This window comes from Hyperoodon ampullatus (assembly GCF_949752795.1).
Source record: "Hyperoodon ampullatus genome assembly, chromosome: 18".
NCBI classification, from domain to species: domain Eukaryota; kingdom Metazoa; phylum Chordata; class Mammalia; order Artiodactyla; family Ziphiidae; genus Hyperoodon; species Hyperoodon ampullatus.
In genome coordinates, this window is record NC_136931.1 from 44835585 (window position 1) to 44860106 (window position 24522).

The 24522-nt window shown below is 39.8% G+C and overlaps 1 protein-coding gene across 1 annotated transcript in view; it reads left to right on the forward strand.

The window, feature by feature from the left end:
- TDRD12 (tudor domain containing 12) overlaps positions 1–24522 on the forward strand; it is a gene marked incomplete at both ends in the record, with an annotated part of 82317 nt that overhangs the window by 32810 nt on the left and 24985 nt on the right. The window contains 13 exon segments of the mRNA XM_079724064.1: positions 6720–6808; positions 8715–8791; positions 11648–11728; positions 13134–13194; positions 13543–13644; positions 15851–16036; positions 17887–18043; positions 18524–18651; positions 20032–20223; positions 20467–20595; positions 21481–21598; positions 22203–22342; positions 22476–22696. Coding sequence (XP_079580190.1) covers positions 6720–6808; positions 8715–8791; positions 11648–11728; positions 13134–13194; positions 13543–13644; positions 15851–16036; positions 17887–18043; positions 18524–18651; positions 20032–20223; positions 20467–20595; positions 21481–21598; positions 22203–22342; positions 22476–22696 — 1681 coding nt within the window.

Below are 24522 nucleotides of genomic sequence, written 5' to 3' on the forward strand. Positions count from 1 at the left end.
CCTGGTGGCACAGTGGTTGAGAGTCCACCTGCCGATGCAGGGGACACGGGTTCATGCCCCGGTCCGGGAGGAAAAATCCCACAGATTTTGATAAGTTGTATTTTTATTTTCATTTAGGTAAAAATGTTTTAAAATTTCTCTTGATTTCTTCTTGATCCATGTATTATTTAGAAGTGTATTGTTTAATCTCCAAGTATTTTGGGATTTTCCAGCTATCCTTTTGTTATTAAGTTAGTTTAATTCCATTGTGGTCTGAGAGCATACATGGTACAATTTTTGTTCTTTTAAGTTTATTTAGGTGTGTTTTATGTGGTCTGTCTTGGTGTAAGTTGCATTTGAGCTTGAGAAGAAGGTATAATCTGCTGTACGATGAAGTAGTCTGTAGATACCAATTAAGACCAGTTGATTGGTGGTGCTATTGAATTCAGCTCTACTCTTAACTGATTTTCTGCCTGCTGGACCTGTTCATTCTTGATAGAGGGGTGTTGATGTCTCCAACTATAACAGTGTTCTCATCTATTTCTCCTTGCAATTCTATCAGTTTTTGCCTCACATATTTTGATGCTCTCTTGTTAAGCACATGCACATTAAGGTCTGTAATGTCTTTTTGAAGAATTGGGTCCTTTATTGTTTCATTTATTTATTTATTTGGTTGCGCTGGGTCTTAGTTGCAGCAGGCGGGCTCCTTAGTGGTGGCTCAAGGGCTCCTTAGTTGCGGCACATGGGCTTCTTAGTTGCAGCAGGCGGGCTCCTTAGTTGTGGCTCAAGGGCTCCTTAGTTGCAGCACACAGGCTTAGTTGTGGCATGTGAACTTAGTTGCCGCATGCATGTGGGATCTAGTTCCCTGACCAGGGACCAAACCCCAGCCCCCTGCACTGGGGGCACAGAGTCTTAACCACTGCACCACCAGGGAGGTCCCTGGGTCCTTTATTATTATATACTGCTTCTATCCATAATTTTCCTTGTTCTGAAGTCTACTCTGTCTGAAATTAGTACAACTACTTTAGCTTTTTTTTTTAAGCTGTAAATTTTTTTTATCAAGGTATAGTTAGTTGATCTACAATACATATAAGTTTCTAGTGTACAACATAGTGATTCACAAGTTTTAAAGTTTATACTCCATTTATAGGAATTATAAAATATTGGCTGTATTCCCTGTGCTGTACAATATATCCTTGTAGCTTATTTATTTTTTATGTAGTAGTTTGTACCTCTTAATCCACTGCCTTTTTTTTGTACCTCCCCACTTCCTTCTCACCACTGATAACCACTAGTTTGTTCTCTGTATCTGTGAGTGTGTTTCTTTTTTGTTATATTCACTAATTTTATTTTTTTAGATTCCACATATAAGTGATATAATACAGTATTTGTCTTTCCCTGTCTAACTTATTTCACTAAGCATAAATCCATCCATGTTGCTGCAAATGGCAAATTTTCATTCTTTTTTACGGCTGAGTAATATTACATTGTGTGTATATGTGTGTGTGTGTGTACACACACACACACATATACACCACACTTTCTTTATTCATCTGTTTGTGAACACTTAGGTTGCTTCTGTATCTTGACTGTTGTGAATAATGCTGCTGTGAACATTGGGGTGCATGTTTCTTTTCAACTTAGTGTTTTTGTTTTCTTTGGATATATACCCAGGAGTGGAATTGCTGGATCATATGGTAGTTCTATTTTTAGTTATATATATTAAAGACCATTTGTTTCCTTTGCCTTTGGAGACAGATTCAAAAATGAAATATCACCTACTGTATTGTGCTATACAGCAGGACCTCATTGTTTATCTTTTTTTTGGGGGGGTGGTGCCACAAGGCTTGCAGGACCTTAGTTTCCTGACCAGGGATCAAACTCGTACCCCCTGCAGTGGAAGAGCAGAGTCCTAACCACTGGACTGCCAGGGAGTTCCCTGTTTATTTTATATATAGTAGTTTATATCTGCTGCTCCCAGACTCCTAATTTATCCCTCCCTCCACCTTTCCCCTTTGGTAACAATAAGTTTGTTTTCTATGTCTGTCAGACTGTTTCTGTCTTGTAAATAACTTCATTTATCATATTTTAGATTCCACATGTAAGTGGTATCATATGATATTTGTCTTTTCTCTGCGTGACTTCACTTAGTATGATAATCTCTAGGTCCATCCATGTTGCTACAAATGGCATTACTTCATTCTTTTTTATGGCTGAGTAATATTCCATTGTATATATGTACCCCATCTTCTTTATCCATTCATCTGTCAGTGGACATTTAGGTTGCTTCCATGTCTTGGCTATTGTAAATAATGCTGCTGTGAACATTAGGGTGCATGTATCTTTTCGAATCAGGGTTTTCTCCAGATACACACCCAAGGGTAGGATTGCAGGATCATATGGTAACTCTGTTTTTAGTTTTTTAAGGAACCTCCATACCGTTCTCCATAGTGGTTGTACCAATTTACATTCCCACCAACAGTGTAGGAGAATTCCCTTTTCTCCACACCCTCTCCAGCATTTATTGTTTCTGGACTTTTTAATGATGGCCATTCTGACAGGTGTGAGGTGATATCTCATTGTGCTTTTTTTTTTTTTTTTTTGGCTGTGTTGGGTCTTTGTTGCTATGCGTGGGCTTTCTCTAGTTGTTTCAAGCAGGGGCTACTCTTTGTCGCGGTGCATGGGGTTCTTTTTTTTTTTTTTTTTTTTTTCGGTACACGGGCCTCTCACTGCTGTGGCCTCTCCCGTTGCGGAGACAGGCTACGGATGCGCAAGCTCAGCGGCCATGGCTCACTGGTCCAGCCGCTCCGCGGCATGTGGGATCTTCCCGGACCGGGGCACAAACCCGTGTCCCCTGCATCGGCAGGTGGGCTCCCAACCACTGCGCCACCAGGGAAGCCCGCATGGGCTTCTTTTTGAGGTGGCTTCTCTTGTTGCGGAGCATGGGCTCTAGGTGCACAGGCTTCAGTAGTTGTGGCTCGTGGGCTCTAGAACGCAGGCTCAGTAGTTGTGGCACACGGACTTAATTGCTCCACGACATGTGGGATCTTCCCGGACCAGGGATCAGACCTGTGTCCCCTGCATTGGCGGGCGGATTCTTAACCACTGCACCACTAGGGAAGTCCCTCATTGTGCTTTTGATATGCATTTCTCTGATGATTAGTGATGCTGAGCATCTTTTCATGTGTCTGTTGGCCATCTGTATGTCTTCTTTGGAGAAAAGTCTCTTTAGGTCTTCTGCCCATTTTTTAATTGGTATGTTTGTTTTTTGATGTTGAATTGTATGAGCTGTTTGTATATTTTTGAAATTAAGCCCTTATCAGTCATGTTGTTTGCAAGTATTTTCTCCAGTCTGTAGGTTGTCTTTTGTTTTGTTGATGGTTTCCTTTGCTGTGCAGAAGCTTGTAAGTTTAATTAGGTCCCATTTGTTTATTTTTGCTTCTGTTTCCTTTGCCTTGGGAGACTGACCTAAGAAAACATTGCTAGGATTTATATCAATCTCTATCTTTTATTTGGTGTATTTAGACCAAAACCGTTTAAGGTGATTATTGATTTAGTTGGATTAATATCTGCCAAACTTGTTACTATTTTCTATTCATTCCCTTTGTTTTTTGTTCTTGTCTTCCACTTTTTGTCATTTGTAGCTTTAATTTAGCATTTTATGTGATTCTGTTTTCTTTTTTAGCATATCAGTTGTACTTCTTTTTTCACGTTTCTGAATGGTTGCCTTAGATTTTGCAATATACATTTACAACCAATCCAAGTCCACTTTCAAATAACACTGTACCTCTTTACAGGTAGTGCTAGTACCTTATAATAACAAAGTATCCCTAATTCCTCCCTCCTGTCCATTGTATCATTGTTGTTACTCATTTCATGCATTCATAAGTGTACATAGATGTGTGTGTAATTTATGTATGTTTATATATTTTTATATGTATATGCATAAGTAAATACATTGTCACTATTATTCTGAACAAACTGTTATCTATTACATCTATTTTCAAAAAGAAAAAATTTTAATTTGCCTTCATTTATTCCTTCTCTAATGTGCATATCCTCAAGCTCAAAGATTCTTTCCACAGAGGAGTCCAGTCTACTAATAAGCCCATCAAAGGCATTCTTCATTTCTGTTAGTGTTTTTGATCTCTAGCGTTTCTCCTTGATTCTTTCTTAGAATTTCCATGTCTCTCTTTGTATTACCCATCTGTTCTTGCATATTGTTTACTTTTTCTATTAGAGCCCTTAGCATATTAATCATAGTTGTACTAAATTTCTGGTGTAATAATTTCAACATCCCTGCTGTGTCTGACTCTGGTTCTGATTTGCCCTGTCTCTTCAAACTGTCACCTGTTTTGCTTTTCGGTATGCCTTGTAATTTATTTTTTTGTTTAAAACCAGACATGATATACTGGGTGAAAAGTAGGCCTTTAAAGATACGGTTGTAAGATGTAGAGGGAGGGTAAGCGGTCTATAATGCTGCGATTAGATCTCCATCTTTGGGAGCCTGTGCCCCTGGGCTGTGACCTTCACATGTGCTTTTCAGTCCTCCACCTTTCCTGCTTTAGGGGGGACAGGATGGCTGGAGGGGGTAGATAGGTAGAGTGGGGTATTTCCCCTCCCCCAAGGCGATTAGTCTCTGGTAAAGCCCCAGTAGTTTAGGCTCTGCTTAGTTTCTCCTGAGGCCCAGCCTTGTTGAGAACAGAATGTGCTGGCATATATCAAATTGGTTAATTTTCCCCTCCCTTACTGGCAGCGCCAAGGGGATTTTTATATGATCTTCACTATGAGAATGTGGTAGAGTTCCAGTAGGTAAGATTCACAAAAGTGTTGGGGGCCTCCTGGAATTGTTAACTTAGTTTCCTACCCTGAGCCTCCAGGAAATGGTCAATTGCAGTTCAGATTTTCCTGCTCCAGTGCTGGTTCCTGTGGAGATTTCTGCTCACATCAGTTGTGATTCTCTGTCTCCCCCGTCTGTCTCTCTAGTTGTGGGGGAAGAGGTTTGCCCTGCAACCTCATTTTTTAGGTCAGATCTAATAAGAGTTGTTATTTTTCAGTTGGATTAGCTTTTTACTTATTGTTATGATGGAGTGGTGAATTCCAAACTCCCTTTGAAATCTTACATTTCAAAACTCAATTTAACTTCCAGTTTTGATTCCAGCATGTAAGGAGTTTGCAATTCACCACTCCATCATAACAATAAGTAAAAAGCTAATCCAACTGAAAAATAACAACTCTTATCATATAACAATAACAACAAATAACAACAATAATCAAATATAAGATTACAGCATTTATTTCTTCATGGAGATTCTAATCGCTTTTCTTTTTCCTGCTTGTATTATCTATCTTTATTGACTCCTTAAGTTGTTCCAGATTCTCAGTTGTGTATTATATATCTGTATGACTTGAATCTTTTAAAATTTATTAAACATGTATTATGACCCAGAATATGGTCTCACTTGGAAAAGGCTGTGTGTGTACTTGAAAAGAATGTATGTTCTGCTGCTGTTGGGGAGAGCATTACATAAATGTCAGTTGCATCATGTTGGTTGATAGTGTTGTTCAGGTCTTCTCCGTCTTTATTGATTTTTTTTGTCAACCCATCTATCAACTACTGAAGGAGGGGTGTTGATATCTCCAACTTTGCAATTGTTTTATTTTTGTCTCCTTTCAATTCTATCAGTTTCTGTTTCATGTATTTCGAGGCTGTTACTTAGGTACATGAAAGTTTAGAACTTTTATGTCCTCTTGATGAATTGATCTGTGTCATTATTAAATGACCCTTTTATCTCAGATAATATTCTTTGATCTGAAGTCTGCTTTGTCTCAGCTGGGGCTGTCATCTGAAATACGTATAGTGGCCTTTCCATGTGGTTGCTTGGGCTTCCTCACAACGTGGCGGCTGGGGTGGCGGCTGGGTTTCAGAAGTGAGCATCAAAAAGAGCAAGTCATAAGTATGTGATGTTTTTGTGATCTATCTTTGGAAGTCACATAACACCCCTTCCATGCTTACAAGCCCACCCAGGCAGTCGGGAAAGGAGTATGAGCCCATCTCTCCGTGGCAGAAGTGTTAAAGTCACATTGTAAGAATAGCATGTGTTGGGAGTCATGTTGTGACCTTTGCAAAATAGATTCTGCCAAGTTGGGAAAATAAATTATGGTTAATTTTTAGCCATTAAAGGAATTTTTTAAACATTTTTTAATAATAAGGTTGAAACAAGATTTTTAAATTTAAACCCCTCAAGTAAAGTATAACACAAAATCCTATTCCATAACCATTTTATATATTAAGGTTTTACAATAGTACTTTTTTTTAGTATAATCCTTTTTTTTTTTTAAAGGTTTTTTTTGCGGGGGGCGCTGTGTTGGGTCTTTGTTGTTCTGCGCGGGCTTTTTCTAGTTGTGGTGAGCGTGGGCTACTCTTGGTTGCGGTGAGTGGGCTTCTCATTGCGGTGGCTTCTCTTGTTGCAGAGCATGGGCTCTATGCACCCAGGCTTCAGGAGTTGTGGCTCGCGGGTCTGGAGCACAGACTCAGTAGTTGTGGCGCATGGGCTTAGTTGCTCCGCAGCATGTGGGATCTTCCCGGACCAGGGCTCGAACCCGTGTCCCCTGCATTGGCAGGTGGATTCTTAACCGCTGCGCCACCAGGGAAGCCCTAGTATAATCCTTTTTGTCCTATTTTCTATGTATTAATAACACTTTCTAAGATAATTTTTATTACTATTTGTATTTTGCAGATACAGCTATAAAGTGTAATACGGATTCATTGAGAGATTCACCCCCCAAAAAATCAGAAAAGAAACAACAGTGCATCTCCTTAAAAGATGTAAATAAGGGGCTTCCCTGGTGGCGCAGTGATTGAGAGTCCACCTGCCGATGCAGGGGACATGGGTTCTGCCCCGGTTCGGGAGGATCCCACATGCCACAGAGCAGCTGGGCCCATGAGCCATGGCCGTTGAGCCTGTGCGTCCGGAGCCTGTGCGTCCGGAGCCTGTGCTCTGCAACGGGAGAGGCCACAGCAATGAGAGGCCCGCGTACCGCAAAAAAAAAAAAAAAAAAAAAAAGATGTAAATAAAGTGGTCCTTTTAAATGTTCATTAAATACAAAGTTCATATAATGTTCATTTTAGAATATTCTCCTTTAAAATCTACTAGGAACCAAAAATATGGCTAAGGTAGTTTCATTCATGAAAAAATATAAGTTTACATGTTTGCTCTGTTTCAAAAGAACAGGGTAACTCCAGCTCCTCCCTTGTCAAGTCCTTGTTCTTTTTTTTTTTTTAACTTTAGTAGCGTAACACAAAAAAACTTTGTTTTGCAGTCATACAATATGCGTTCTTGAAGCAAGGGGGATGTTCTGTTCCATATAATCCTTACTTAAGGACCTGGGTTCATCACCTAGAACATCATAATCGTAGTGGTGGGGGATGAAGGGAAAAGAGAATTATGAACCTGCTATAAAGTCCTTCTACCCAGAAGTGACACATGTCACTTCTGATCACTTCTGATATGTATCATTGGTTAAAGCAAGTCATATGATGATGTAACTGCAGAGGGTCATAGAAGTACATTCCTGCTGATTAGCCAGAAGGAGAACTGGAAATAATTAATGAGCTGCAATGTTTACCGTTAACTCCCAGAGATATTACTAAGTGAAAAGAAAAAGCATGCTTTATTCTTCATGTTAAAAAACATGTTACAGGGCTTCCCTGGTGGCGCAGTGGTTGAGAGTCCGCCTGCCCATGCAGGGGACACAGGTTCGTGCCCCGGTCTGGGAAGATCCCACATGCCGCGGAGCGGCTGGGCCCGTGAGCCATGGCCGCTGAGCCTGTGCATCCGGAGCCTGTGCTCCGCAACGGGAGAGACCACAACAGTGAGAGGCCCGCATACCGCAAAAATGAAAAGAAAAACATGTTACATGTACTGTATACTCTTGAAATGCATTGAGTATTTCTGGAAGTCCCTGTTGAAAATAAGGAGATAGCTCTAGGTAGGCATAGAAAACCTGGGTGGTTTAATTTTCTTGAAAGCTTAATTTTCACTGTATATGATTTTGTATTTTATGTATTTCATACCAGATGCATGTATTATCTACTAAAAACATGTATTTAAAAACAAACAAAAATAAAAGGCATGCCCTTTGACCCTAAAACAAAGGGCAATATAAGAAATTTACCTGAATTTGCTTTCCCTTGAATAAAATGATGTAAGGATTTCCCAAAAGGAATGTGTGAGTCCGGAAGAGACTTTTTAAAAATTACTTAAATTGATAAAGATTTAGTAATCATGGCTTATAAATAAAATTTCCAAGTGGGAGACACTTTTAAACTCAAATCCTTGTTCTTGGCTTACTGACCACTCTGCAAAATTGGGTATTTATTCTCATTTTAACAAGGGTATAAAAATCTGGAATTATGGGACACTCTGATAGTTAAGGTCAAGTCTAACCTGTCCCTCCAGGTCTTTTGAAAAGACAGGTGAAAGTAATTCCAGGACATTTTAAATACTGATTATATGAAAAGGCAGCTGCCTGCTATTTGGACATTTCAATCTAGTGGTTATAGCAGTGGCATAATCACCCAGCTCTCCAGTTCTTGGTCTCTTCATATCTGTGTTGCCTGAATGTTATCTGGGATGGTTGTCTATGAGAATAACTCCCATGGAATTTTGGTGCCTCAAGAATGTATATCATGTTAGCATAATTATTCTTCCTGAAAAAATTTTTTTTTACAGTGTGTTGAGTCTTCAGTGTATTGGCCAATGAAAAGAGGCATAACCATATATGCCGATCCAGATATACCAGCAGCAAGGTATGATTTGAAAACCAGTGTAATTGACTAGAGACTTAAGTATAATATTGTTTTATACAGCATTCTATAAGATTGATGATAGAAGAATATTCAATTTCAAAATAAGAGTGACCTTGGAAATATCGATTAAACGTATATTAATTTAACATTAAAATGTTTGACAACTGGCTAGCAGCACAGTTGACCAAAAAGTGGTAGTGATTCTCGTCTCCTTGTTACCTTATCAGACAAAGTTGTGTCTGTAAGGCAGGTCCAGTGACATTGCCTTGATGTAAAGGATGGGTAAATGTGGGCCAGATGGCAGTTCAAGTTGGTGGAAGGCAAAGAATGGTCTGTTACATTTTTGAAGATGAGCATCAAAGACTTTGTAACCCTGTCCTCATCAAGATCCATGTCAGTGACACTAATGAGATCACAGAAAGGATGTATTGTAATGTTATACATTTCACATATACTGTAAGATCTTAAAATGGGAAGCTTCCATTTCTCCCCTTCTGAACTTTATGCTAGTGTTGTCATACATTTTATTTATACATTTGTTATAAATGCTGGAATCTATTATTGTTTGTATTTAAACAGTGATTTTTCTTTTAGAGGGATTTAAATAAATAATAAGAAAAATTATATATTTACCTATGTAGTTACCATCCACACTTTCCACTTTTTGTGTAGATGCAGATTTCCATCTGGTACCATTTTCCTTCTACCTGAAGGACTTCCTTTACTATTTCTTGTATTATGGGTCTGCTGGTGATTCATTCTTTCAGCTTTTGTATGTCTGAAAAAATATCTTAGCTTCGTTTAAAAAAAACCAAAATCTTTGCAAGGACAGAATTCAAGGTTTAAATTTCTTTTTCCCTGAGTTTTAAAGATGTTGCTCCGCCATCTGCTTGCTCGTATTGCTCCCAGTGCAAAATCTACCATCATCTTTTTTCTTTGTTCCTCTCCTGTTTGCAGCATGTCTTTTTCCTCTGCTTTTAAGATTTTCTCTTTATTGCTGGTTTGAACAATTTAATTATTGTATCACATGTCTTGGTGTAGTTTTGCTCACGTTTCTTATGCTTGGGGTTCATTAGGGTTCTTCGTTTGTAGGTTTCTGTCTTTTCATCAAATTTGGTAAGTATTCAGCTGTTATTCTACAAATATTTTTTCTGCACTCATCTCTTTCTCCTCTCCTTTTGAGACTCTTATGAGACAAATGTCCCTGAGGGTCTGTTCATTTTTTCAACCTTTTCTTCTTGCTGTTTGTCATATTAATAATTCTGCTGATCTATGTTTAATTGACTCTTCTGTCATCTCCATTTTGCTGATAAGCCCATCCAGTGAATTTTTTATTTGATGTATTATATTTTATAATTAAATAAAATTTTTATTTAATTTTTTTCTAATCTGTATTTTTTTGCTGAGAAGAAAGGAGAGTTCTTACCATTCTGTTCAATAGTGCTCACCTTTCCTTTTCTTATGGAGCATGGTTATAATAGCTGCTTGATAATTCACACTTCTGAGCTGTGCTGGGGTTGGCACCTGTTGATTATCTTTTCCCTCTACAGTCTATCTGATTTTCCTGATTCTTTGTATGTCAAGTAATTTTGGATTGCATTCTGGATATTTTTGAATATTATGATATGAGACTCTGGTTTAGAATCCTCTGGAGAATGTTGACATTGTTGTTTTTGTTGTTTGTTTTATCAGGAGGTCATCACTTCCCTAAGGTTCAGACCTCAAACTCTGTCTCACTTGCCGTGGGTGGTGATTGCGGCACTGTTTCTAAGTCTTTGGTACACTGCTTTGGGTCTGTTCTGAATATGCTCAACTTGGGGTGAGCGTGGGACTTGTTTTTGGGCCGTAAACAGAAATAAGGGATTCCCCCCGCCACCCAGCTCTCTATCTCTTTTTTTTCCCCAGGATTTTCCTCACATTCACCATTTTCTAGGTGCTCTCTCTCCCTGTTCCTCTGACCAGATAGATGGTTTCTTGTGGAGAAGCTGCCATGCAGTTCTGTGTGACTGGGGCTGCTTGTGTAATAAAATAGCAATAGAAATAAGAGAGGAAAAAAGAGGGGGATTTTCCTTGTACAGTCTTCAGACTACTGGGTCCCTATTTCCTGGTTCCTTAGACGGAGGGAGAAGTTTTCTCTCAGGGTTTTAAGTGACCGCACTGCCGTTACCACTGCAGCATGCAGCTCCGTGATCCGAGCTGCCCTTGGGGCAGGGCCAGGAGAGGAAGAGAGGAGAGAAGTCAGGATTCCTTACATCCTCTGGTTTAAGGCCCTTCCCTGTTTTCTGACCTGAAATACAGTCGGCCCTCCTTATTCACAGCTCCTGCATCCGCACTGACACAGGTCCCTTGGATACGGAGGGCCGACTGTACTACACCATCTTATATGAGCATCCGTGGATTTCGGCATCCGCGGGGCTCCTGGAACCAGTCCCCTGTAGGTAGTAAGGGATGACGGTAGGGAGTTTCTCTCAGGGTTTTTGACGTCTGCATCTTCTACGCCATTCTGCAACTCAGGCTGCCCTCAGCTCAACACCAAGGGAAAGCCAGGAAGCTCTCCATAGCTCTGGTGGCTTTTCACGTTTTGACTTCTCTCTGCGGTAGTCGCGTACTTCATCCCAAGTTTCTGGTTGTAATCAGTAAGGAAGAGAGGATGTAGTGGGCTTGCTCCCTCTTGGCAGCCCAGGACCATCAAAATGGTTTTCATACTCAAAGGACTCAGTTTCCGTTCTCACAGAATTTACTTAAGTTGATCAGCTTATTCCAGTGGAACTTCTTACATTTTCTCCCAGAACATAACGGTATTTTGAGGTTTGGGATATGGGTTCAGAAATTTTAATAAATGTTTTTGATTTCTAGTGCTTTATGTCAGAAGTCAAATGGGAAACCACCTAGATCGGCTGAGAAGAAAGAATACAATGAGAAGAATGGCTGTGTGAAGTATGGATTCTTTTCTTGGCCTCAATTTTTAATTGAAATAATTGTAAGAAACATTATAAGCAGGAAGAATCTAAAATATGATTTTATTATTAATTTCAAACCTGCATTCCCATAAAGTAAATAAATATATATACACACAAGTTAGTTTTTTCTTTTCCATGTGCTAGAGTAGATTTTTCTGTTTAAAGCTTTGTTCCACTGTAAATAGTCATTTTCTACCTCCTGTTCCTGATTCTCTTGTCAAGTGAACAGTTTTATGAAACAAATTATATATTGTCGATCTTTTGGGGCTGTTGATTTTATATGGGTTGGTGCTTGCTTTCTTCTCAGTTTTCTGATGTTAAATAGATCTACCACCTGCTGGAGAAACTGCTTAATTATTTGCAGTGTAGAACTACAGGATTTTGGGGGGGGGTTTGTCCTGCCAGATTCACAAAGTATTCACTTACAAGGTGTTAACAATAGAGTGATCACTTCATTTTATACTTGTTTAATCCACAAAATATTTTCATACCAATTTTTATGATTTCTTACCCTACTAGCTTAAAAACACTCTTACATTCCAAGTAACTGTGGCTGCTCTGAAACCACCAGAGTGACAAAGTGTTTAAGACAGTTCAGAAGTGGGTAGGTTGTACTGCATCCACTAACTGGCCTGAGATGACTGGGGAGAGGGTGTTGACCCTACAGCCATTTTGGTGTCCCGACTTCCCAGAGGCCACTCTGTGGCCCTGTGATGTCCCCTTGCCCAGCAGGAGGTCCTCACCGTGTCCAGGGCCGAGGGCTCTGAAGGCCACCATGGAGCCCATGGATCTGGGGGTGGCTGTTAATGTACCAGAGTTGACGTCCTCTTACCCAGGCATCCCTTCACCTAATACCTGAAAGTTGTGGTGCTACAACAGGTTATTTTCCTTGGCACCAAAGACCTTGCATTATCCATACAGCTCATTTCTTTTAGCTACACGCCCTTTACTTAGAACCCACTGGTGAAATGACATCAGTTATTCTGTCAGTCTGTGGTGGGTTCCAGGGAACCTTGAAGTGATTAAAGATCGAACAGCAAAAAAGGAAGGAGGCAGTGGGTTTCTTAGAAGAAACATGAGATGACCTAGTGATCATGCAGTCTTTCTCCATGTCCAGAGCAAGTGGTCCTGGGATTGGCAGTGCTGTGTCCACAGAGCAGGGCCCGGTGGGGGAGGGAGAGGGGGCAAGCATGAGACTGGCAAGACCCCCACGGCCCCTTATGTAGCAATAGACAAGGCAAAACAGAACAAGCAGTAATGTCGCAGCCATGCCTTGGGAGACAGAGTTCATTTTACCTCTGTCGAGGAAGAATTAGAATAATAGCTCAACTGAAGAAATATAAACACTCCTTTTTTCTTCAAATTATCCTTTTATTTTACAGACTATTGCAGTTTCTAAATCCTGATCCTTTGAGAGCCAATGGAATCTCTGATCTGCAGCAGGTATGGCAAACACCCGCAAGAGAAAGAAAACTGTTTACTCTTTAAATCCTTCCCCTTCCTCCCTCTAGATTTGAGATATGAAGAGAAACTCCTTGCATGGAGGACTTCACCTGAAGATATCCTTTTAGAAATTATCTAATGAATTATTGCTTTAGAGACATGGCTCTTTTGGGTCATGGAGAATCTTCCTTTTGTTTTGGTAATTTTGGTGGGTTTTTATAAGCATATAAACTTAGGGTTTTACATTGAAACCAAACTCTTACATCTTCTTTATTTCCATAAAGTTCTTAGTATTCTGTGCTAACACCACAGGGCAGAGCCATCTAACATCTGTGTTCTTTGTTGCAGAAGCTGAAGTCGGGCTCCCGGCTGCCCTTGGTGGTTCCACGGATCAGGGTCGAGCCCTGCTTGTCCATCAACACGGCGCCACTCTCGGCAGACCTGAAAAAGGTGACGGGGCTCAGACCAGACTTGTGAAGGAGTACTGACCTGCTCTGACATAGAAGGATTTTTAATAAAACAGTTATAAGTTTGCATTTGTATAATATCTTTGCTTTTGAAGTTTTCTTTTAAGATTTTATTATTAATTTCTCATTTATTCTTAAAGTCCGAGTTAACTTCTTATAAGTGAATAATTCTTTTGTGGAGAAACCTAAGTGCTTTTCTGAAATAAGTTTTCAAATGCGCCTCTGAAAAGGGGCTTAGAAGGGGCACAAGTAGGGCAATTAGAATGTACTTCTTAGTATTCTTTTCAGAATTGCTTTATAGACCTGTGGTTTCACTTAGATCATCAGTTTAGATCATAAATCTTTATCTACTTCCCTCTTGATATTGAAAAAAAGTAAAAAAAAAAAAAAAAAAAAGAACTACAAGGATGAATAGAATGAGAGCGGAACCTTTATTGGACAAGAAATTTCTACAGGCTTTTGGAAGACGGAAAAGAAGCAGCCGAGGATGGCTGACCAGCTGAGAGGAAGGAGTGACACGGGGAGGGCAGTGAACTCCCTACCTTGTTTCCTGAACATCTTCAGCCAGTTTCTCAGGAAGGAGATCGGAGGCTCTGTTTGGAGAAACTGAATGGCCTGTTTCTCGGGAAGGAGATTGGAAGCTCTGTTTGGAGAAACTGAATGGCCCTAGAGAATGACCTTGTGGTGATGCTGTTTTTGAATCCTCACGGTTAAAATGCATGCTCGCTGCCTGTCTCCCTGCAGTGATGTGATGCTCACACGGTGATGAGCTCTGCCCCGCCTGCGGATATAGTCGGCTTTCAGTGTCCTCGATGTGAGCAGACATCAGGGATCCTTGGACATTGGAAGAAAGCCTTAACCTAGGGGAAAAAAAAAAGACCAAAACAAACTCTGAAAGAAACAAACAGTGTAAGGAGTGGAAGAAAACGTTAGAAAATAGATATCCTCAGAGATAAGAGAAGATACTGCTTGGATTTAACAATAATAATAAGGTGCTACTAAAAACAAAAGGAACAGTCAGAGATAAAAAGGGCTCTTAGAAATTAAAAATGCTATGGAAATAAAGACCAGTAGATATGAGAGGTGAAATAGAAGTTAACAGTCAGAAAGTAGAACACAAAGACAAAGAGATGGAAATGGGGGGAAAAGAGAATTTGAGGGTCAATTTGAGGTCTCATATCTGAGTGGATTTCTAGAAAGAATGACAGCAGAGGACCAAAAATTCTGAGAATAACGCATGGACACTTTCCTTACTTAATGGATACGACTTTCTAAATTAAGAGAGTGCCGACCGGAGACCCAGCACAACCGAGGAGCGGGAGCGTAGACACGTTGCTACGAAGCGTCTGAACTGGAGGGGTTCAGAGATCGTGAAAGCTTCCAGAGAGAAGAAATGCATCCCACGGCGGGGTCAGGAACCAGAATGACTTCAGACTTCTCCACAGCTCACCAGAGGAGCAGTGACTCCACAATTATCGTGAAAAGTTATTTCCAGCCTAGAGGTCTGTACTCAAACCATTACTGAAATGTAAGGAGAGAATGAAGACATTTTCACACGTGCAAAATCTCAGATTTCCTTCCCCTGTACCCTTTGTTGAGAAGCTACCAAAATTTGTTCTCCAACAAACCAAGAAATTCAACAGAGAAAGTTGCAGCAAAAAGGGTTATGTTGCAGGGGGATCCCAGTCCCCGAGTGCAGCTGGGGTTCAGGGCCGGGGGATGAGACCTTCAGAGAGAGGACGGCGCTGATGAGTTCAGCCTGTTGGCAGATCTCATCAGTGTGGCTGGAGAACTCTACTCTGTGGAACATTTGGGAGGTTTCGATGACAGCGAATTACATAGAAAAATAAGCAAACAAAGGCAAGTTTTTAAAAAATTTTCTAAGTGGAGCTGATGCACCAGCAGTTTATCAGGAGGAAGAGAAGCCACATCTTTGCTGTGGTGAAGCATTAAGCACCTGGTGCTTCAACAGACTGCCTATTGGATCCTTTCAGATTGGAGCCCAGAAAAGCAAGTGTCTTTTGAGCGGGAGTTTGCTGCTGGCAAGATTCAGGGAGGACTTATTAAGTTAGGTCTTGGATAATACCAGATTAAGCAACGTATACTCGTTATTGGGGTAAGTGAGCAATGAGAAGGAGTTTATTCGTTTTCTGGGCCTTATTGTTGTTTTGGTTGTTGATGTTTTGTAGGCTCTTCAAAGAAATAAGTTTCCGGGCCCCAGCCACACTGAATCTTACTCTTGGCCTCCCATAGCACGTGGCTGTGACGTGGTGGTCATTTCTCATTGTGGAAATGACCCTTTGTTGTACCTTCCACCACTGCTTACGATTTTGCAAACAGGGGGCTGCTACAAGTCGTTACCAAGTAGAAATGGAGTAAGTTGAAGACATTTTTGTTTAACAACAAAATGGATTAAATATTTATTTTAAATTTGACACCTAACCTTTGGTAAAGTTTAAGTTACATTAAAACTGGCAGGTGGCTTCCCTGGTGGTGCAGTGGTTGAGAGTCCGCCTGCCGATGCAGGGGACACGGGTTCGTGCCCCGGTCCGGGAAGATCCCACATGCTGCGGAGCGGCTGGGCCCGTGAGCCATGGCCTCTGAGCCTGCGCGTCCAGAGCCTATGCTCCGCAACGGGAGAGGCCACGACAGTGAGAGGCCCGCGTACCGCAAAAAAAAAACAAAAAACAAAAAACTGGCAGAACAGAGACTGTCCTATGAGAAACTCTTTTCTCAACACAGTCACTGATTCTCTCACACTGATTCTTACCGAGAACCCCTAGTTGTGAGCCATCGGCTGAGTTGGGAGAGTCCTGGCTTTTAGTGATGACCGTACAGTTTATAGAATTATCTAACAGATTAGATTCACGTAATTATCATGGCAAACCCTTGAAATGGTCAGGCCATGTATTGTTTTCACTATTGTATAGATGAGAAAATTAAGCTCATGAAAAGTTACTGGTAAAAGTTCTTACCTGCTGACAAGTGTGACAAGAAGTGGGATTTGAGTTTAGGATTTCTGTCATCTTGTCCCTATTCTTTAAATTATCTTCACAGAACTCCACACTGTTTTATAATCCCACTTTATTTTTACCACTCGTAAGAATCAGATAATAGCTGAGAAGGATGATGGAAAGGAAAGAAATTGGATGTGAGGGTCAAATGATGGTGAGGGAGTGACATCTGCTTTGCTGGGGTTTTGGCTGTTAGGTGAATTGATGTGTATGAGACCCATCTCAGATCTTCTCCCCAGATACACTACAGGTGGTTCCATCACTCATTATAAGGTGAAAAATAGCAGTACAAAAGACAATCAGAATTTCATCTTAGAAAAGATGCTAGTTTATTTTTCTGATTATGCCATGTAGTTTAATGAGTTCTCTTTGGAAATCTGTGTTGGCTATGTTATGATGTATTGACTTAATAATATTAAATGGATACATTTATATCAATCAGGTAGTAGCTGAGCCCACTGATGAGATGCAGCTTGTGTTGAGATAGACCCCTGGCCGGGCCAGAAAGCAATGTCCAGGTCTGCCCCTTGTGTCCATTCTGCTTTTTCTGCATCTCCAGGGTCAGTCTGCATTTAGGCGTGAGCCCTGGAAGCTGGCGCTTGCCTGCGTCTGCATAAAAAAAACAGGAGACTCATTCTTGTCTTCAATTAATTGAGGGCATGTGTCCAGGAAGGTGTTTGGCAGGCAGATATCGAGAGATTTCTGTGGGATAGTGGAGGGCAGGGGTCAGATGGTGCAGTAGGGAACTTAATCTCCTAAGGAAGCGATGTTAACCTTTTTCAAGGCCCCTTTCAGGAGGCAGTTCATCCTTGTGCTTAGCAGCAGGAGGTCTGGAGCCAGATTGCCTGGCTTTAAATCCTGCTTCTACTGAATATTAGCTGTGCAGCCTTGGGCGACAAACTTCACCCTTCTGTCCCTTAGGCTCCTCATCTGTGAAATGAGGTAGTAATAGATCTCACCCTGTAAGGGGACTTTAAGGACTAAATGATTTAATACTTGCGCATAGTTTAAGCCCTAGCAGAATCTGAGTCAGTGTGTCTGAATCCATTCTAATGAAATTATATTTTGACTTTTCTGACCTGCATGACAGTGATGATAGCAAAAACTTACAGTGCTTACTGTGTACAGGGAGATGTTCTGCATGCTTTACATACACTGTCTTTGATTCTTAACCTTTGTCCAAAATTATGTGAATTTATTTGTCTTTTCAGCCTCTGGCAGTCATCGTGTGCCCTGGGTGGAAAAAGGCCCAATTAATTTTTGAATTATTGGGAGACTATAGCAGGTCCTCCAGGCCTGTTCATCCTGTGATATTAATAATCGGACTCCACGAAGATGAAGCCAAAAATATGAAGCTTCCAAGGGGGTGTAAGCATCCTTTCCAAGCTATTTGGTTTTCCCTAGAGAACACAGTGGAAGCCTGCTCAGGCAGGCCTGGGAGCCAGCACTGACACGGGGGCTGTGTGATGATCAGCCAGACCTCACTTGTCAGTTACCGCTCAGTGTTGGTGGTGAAGGTTTACTCTTGGCTTACATCTGTTTTACTGAGAAAACTAAGTCTTTTCATTCATTTATCAACTATTTATTAAACATTTACTGTTTATTAGCTGTTGACTAAAACCACCCCTGCCTTTCAGGAGCTCAAAACCTGGTGGGAACGCAGGTATTTAGTCAGACAGTACAAGGGCAGCCTGGGCAGGCCTCTTCTCACACCCACCTGAGTAAGAAACACAGGGTTTATTTCATTGAAAGGCATTGCTAGAAAGTATGTGGAATCTTAGCAAAGGAAATGTTAGAAAAACCTGTGGAAAGTCTAAGGCGTTAACTGTGTTTTCTTTTAAAATGTAGGCAATGTAATTGTTACAACACCACATAGCCTCCTGAGACTTCTCAAATATCAAAGCTTGTTATTTCTTAGACTCTGTCACCTGATTTTGGATGAGGTGGAAGTATTATTCTCTGAAGCTAATGAACAAGTAAGTATGGCATTTATTTAGATGTCATTACTAATCAGAAATATATATATTTTGTATATATATATATATAAATTAAAGTCTTTTAGGAGTCAGGAAACGTGTCTAGTTGGGAAGAAGCTGGTTAATCTAAAAAATTTTTCCCTTTAACTGCTATAATTAAGAGGAGAGAATGTTTATCTGAGTTTTTCTCCCAATGTTAAAGTTCTCTTTGAGGAGCACAGTTTCTTTCCCAGGGAAATTTTCTAAAATCAATATTTTTCTGGTTATATAAGCAATAATTTTATTTTAGAAAATTTGAGAAATAGAGAAGAACACTTGAAAAACCCCAACATCCATAATCTTATGCTCAGAGGTAACCACTGTTACTATTTTAGAGTATTTCTTTCCTTTTTGTAATTCCTGTGTCTATTGATACATATAATTAATAATATCAGGACCTTATTTTGTGTGTTAGTTTGTAACTTGCATTTCAGTGAACAGCATTGTGAGTATTGCTACTAACTGTTCTCTAGCATGATTGTTACTGGCCATGTGGTATTGAACCCTGTGGACATAACATAATTTATTTTCTGATTGTCTTATATTTGGACATTTAGCATCATTTGTATGTATGTGCGTAGCTGAAGAAACATCTTTTTGCACATGTTTTCTTAGGATAAATTCCTAGGAAGGGGATTAATGGATCAAAGGCTATTAATTCTTAAAAGGCACTTGTTGGAAGCAGTGTAACATGAAGATCAGGAGCATTCCTTTGGGAGCAGCAGTGGCCCCAAGTTCAAGCCCAGGCTTTGTTACTTACTGACTGTCTCAGTTCTTATTTGCAAAGCTAGTATCTGGAACACTGCCTTGTTCAGTGGCACTCTGAAAGTGTAGATGGGTTTGTACTCCCTCTGGCAGTACGCCTCCACGCCACACTGCCTGCACCCCTGGCAGTAGGAGGCCCTCGTCCAGCTTTCTTTTCTAGGCTGATCATTACACGTGGCATCTGATTTGCTTAATCTGTGTTTCCTTGATTACTTTGTTAAATTGAGCATTAATTCATACTGGCCATTTGTACCCATTCTTCTAGGAGCTGCTTGTTCATTTCCTTCACTTGTTTTCTTTCACTGGGATCATCTTTTTCTAACTAGTTTGTAGAAGTTTTTATATAAGACTGTTCATCTTTTGTTACCTGTGTTGCCCGTATTTACCTAGATGTTTGTTTTAATTCTGTCTATGCATAAACATTTTTCCTTTTTAGTTTTCTTTTTCACTTTCATGTTTAAAGACCTTTCCCACTCTGAGAACAGAAAATATACATTCCTTACCTTTTATGTTCTGTCAGACTAATTATTAGTTTCTTTTGAAATAAAAGTGAAATTAATTATGCTGATTTTTTAGTTATTTCCTATATTAGATAACTTTAAAAAAAATATTGAAGTTGAAGAAAGGGAATCTGCCCCACATCAGATTGTTGCAGTTGGAGTTCATTGGAACAGACATATAGAGCAGTTAATCAAAGAGTTCATGAACGACCCCTACATTGTGATCACAGCCATGGAGGAGGCTGCCCTCTATGGCAGAGTCCAACAGGTAAAGAGTCCTGGGTGTGTGTGGTGGGGGGTTGGTGAGCACAAGCAAGTAACCTTTATTCGTGGCTTAATATTACAAGTTTACGGCATTAATTTCATATACAATCTGTAATTGTGTATTTAAATTTATATTGCTTTTCTATACCTTCTTTTCTATTAAAATTATGACTTTGCCATAAAAAGTAAAACTGGAGCACCTTGAACATTTTAAAAAAATCCCACTGTTTCTGCATTTCATTACCAGGTAGTACATCTTTGTCTGGAATGTGAAAAGACCTCCACTTTACTCCAAACTCTTGATTTCGTTCCAAGTCAGGCACAAAAGACCTTGATCTTCACCAGTTCTGTAGCTGAAACAGAAACAGTGTGTAAGGTGAGCCCTTCCACACATGAAACGTTCTTACTGCTTGTTTAAACTGTGGTTGAATCTTGAGTCACCAGAGAATTACTTGGGGTAGTTACGTATTTGACAGGGAAATAAAGTTCAGTATCAGTCAGAATGGGCTCTGCCACAAAGCGCTGGTGGCAGTAACAAAGAACAGCAGGAGGCCTGACACTGAGAGGAGGAGCCAGGCGTGTGGGAGGAGCCTTCCCATGGAAGCCAGCGGTCCACAAGGGGGACCTGGCAGAGCATGAAAAGGATCTGGTTCATGAAGAAGTGCCAACATCTTCTGAACCCTCTATTTAAGAAAATAGAGACGATAATGCTAAAATATATCATCATTTAGCCAAAAAAGCCAAATAAATTGGCTAAAGATTTATTTAATCTAATTGTATATAAATTAATGCTAAAGTGTAGAAATGAGGCCAAATACAAAAGAATCACTAGTGCACCCACCTTTAGCAAAAATGAGCTAGCAGGTATAGTGAAAAACAACAGTACCCTCTTGACAATAGTACCATAAATTTCATGTATACGTATACATGTCTCTACAGATAATCTGTGTAGGTAAATATACATGCACACAAGTATATATACACGCACATATATGTATGTACACGTTATTTTAAAAGGAAGGAAAATAGTTCTAGCAAAATAATGTTTGTTTCACTGGAGCAAGTTTTTAGATATAAACCATAGAATTTTGAAAATATATTTCTTTAAATTTACAACCATTTCATTCTTAGAATTAGTGGATCAGTGAGGTGAGACCCTCACAGATAATTTTAAATGATTTGTATAGATAATTATGGATGAAAAATTGTCTTCAAGCTTATGTTCCTGACTGTGAACTGACCCCTTTGGTTTCATCTTTAGGTAGTAGCAAGCAGTTCCATATTTTGCTTGAAAATGCATAAAGAAATGATTTTTAATTTAGAAAGTGTTTCAGAACAGTGGAAGAAGAAGTTAAGTTCTGGTTCTCACATTCTATTAGGTAAGTATTTTAATTTCTACTTGTATTTAGAGAAGGTTGAGCTAATAGGAATTATGTCTTCAATTCGTTAATTTATTTACCTCTTCTCCAAATTTCTCATCATTTCCCACATTTATTGAGAATGTATTAGTAATGTGAATTTCAAAGTGAAAATTAACCTTGACTAAGATTTTGATACTGAGGTGGAATCCAAGTGTCTCGGGTTAGTAGGTAGCGGCCGTTGGGCTAGCCGTGCTCCCTGCAGTTCCAGCTCAAGGATCACTGTCATACGTATATGCCTATGATGAAGATTGTTGTAAATGATTGTTAAATTTAATATTGGAAATATAAAAGTCAAAATGTATAAAATAAGTGAAAACCATATGGGCAGCCAAGATTTGTAATAGAGGCATTTTTCGAGTTAAAAAAGGAGACCACTTTTCTCTGGAATTTAACTACTGGGCTTTGAAATTTTGGGAAAAGAAATGGGAAGGAAGTTTCTTTGCATCTGAAAAGTAAAATGCAGTAAAGAAATATTTTGAAGTATCGTTCCTGGAATTGTTCTGTAAAGTATGTGCAGTAAAATTCCAGCTTCATTTGAAATTGTCCGAATCCTTTTCTCCAGCCTTAACAGATGATTGCATACCACTCTTGGCCATCACCGATGCCACGTGTGTGATTCACTTCAGCTTTCCTTCCTCGCCAAAAATTTTTGGTCGACGCCTGTATTGCATGTCTGATCGTTTTCAGAGTTTAACTGAACAGGTTTGATTAATTTATATTATCATTTAATATTCCACTGGCATTTTGCACATAATGACAAATTCAGAGTCCAGAAAGTTTTATCATTTAGACTGGTATGGATGATCCACTTCCTTTATTCACCCCCAATTTTAAGGGTTCTCCTACGGAACAGGGAGATAAAAAAACCAAATCTGTATTGCTGCTGACGGAGAGAAATGCCTGCCATGCAGTTGGTGTCCTGCGCTACTTGGAGCGAGCAGATACCAAGATTCCTTCAGAGCTGTATGAGTTTACTACAGGGGTTCTGGAAGCCAAAGAAGATAAAAAAGCCAGAAGGCCTCTTTGTCCGTATCTTAAGGCTTTTGGTTTTTGCAAGTAAGCCAGTCATCTTTTTTATAACTGACATGTAACATACAGTATACTGCACAGATGATAAGTTTACAGCTTGATGATTGTTATATGCGTATGCAACCCATGGGAGCTACTGCCCAGCTCTGAGGGAGGCCCTGCAAGATCCCCTCCTGTTCCTTCCCAATTTGAAGTAACCACCCTTACTCTATCTACCAGCACTGACTAATGTTGCTTGTTTTAGAATTTTATATACATGGAATTGTAGTATGCTCCATCTATCAATACTGTCTGTGGCATTCATCCATGTTCTTGGCATGTATTGGTATTTTATTTATTTATTTATTTTGTGGCTCAGAATTCTATTGTGTGGGGACTTCCCTGGTGGTCCAGTGGTAAAGAATCCGCATTCCAATGCACAGGATGCAGGCTCGATCCCTGGTCCGGGAACTAGCATCCCACACCCCGCAGGGCAACTAAGCCCGTGTGCCACAACTACTGAGCTCACGCACCTCAACTAGAGAGCCCGCATGCCACAAACTGCTACAGAGTCCACACACTCTGGAACCCACGCCACAACTATAGAGAGAAAACCCGCACGCCACAACTGGAGAGAAGCCCGCGTGCCGCAATAAAGAGCCCATGCACCACCAACAAAAGATCCCAAGTACTGCACCGAACATCCCGTGTGCTGCGATTAAGACCTGATGCAGCAAAATAAATAAATAAATATTTTTAAAAAATTCTGTTGTATGAACATATCATGATGTATATATCCATTCTACTCTTGACGGGCCTGTGAGTTGTATTATGTACGAAGCTGCCATGAACACTCTTGTACGTATCCTTTTCTGGAAATATGCACCCGTTTCTCTTGGGTATATATTATACTCTGGAGTGGTATTGCTGGGGCATGGGGTAGACTTGTGTTTAACTTTGCCAGAGCAGTTGGTCATCTTATGATCCCACCAGGTGTGTGTGAGGAAGTTTGGGTTGCTCTGTATCCTCACCAACACTTAGTATTCATGGGGGTGTAGGGGAAAACCATTGTTATTTTTATTTGCATTTCCCTAAGAATTCATGACGTTGAATGGCTTTTCACATGATTGTAGGACATTTGACATCCTTTTTTGTGAAATGCCTGTTCAGGTCTTTTGCCCATTTTTAAAATGGGGTATTTATTGGTTTATAGGAATAATTTGTTTATTCTTGATACAACTGCTTTGTCAGAGATATGCATGTATGCATTGAGAAACTTCTCCCAGTCTGTGGCTTGCCTTTTCACTCTTTTAAGAGTCTTTCAATGGACAGACATTTTTAATTTTGATTTTATGGTTACTGTTTTATTGTGTTTTAATATAAGAAATAAATTGCCTATCTCTAGATCATGAAGACATATTTTCTTCTAGAAGTTTTAGAGATTTAGCTTCCACATTTAGGTATATAATCTATATTGAATTAATTTTTGTGTATAGTGTTTGATATGGGGCAAGGTTTACTTTTTTCTGTATGGATAATCTCTTGCTCCAGCATTCTTTATTTAAAACACTGTTGTGTTCTCACTGAGTTGGTGCCTTTGACATAAACCAGACGATAGTGTATGTGATCCATTTGTGGACTCTCTCTGTTACATTGATGTATTTGTCTATTCTTACACCAGTACTACACTTTTTAAAGTATTGTAGCTTATAGTGGGTCTTGGGAAATGGTATTTAAGTCCTCCAACTTTGCTCTTCTTCAAGGTTGTTTTGGCATTTTAAGTCTAATGCATCTCCATGTTTATTTTAGAAAGGGTTGTCAGTTTCTTCAGAAACATTGCTGGAATTTTGATAACTGCATTGATTATATGAATC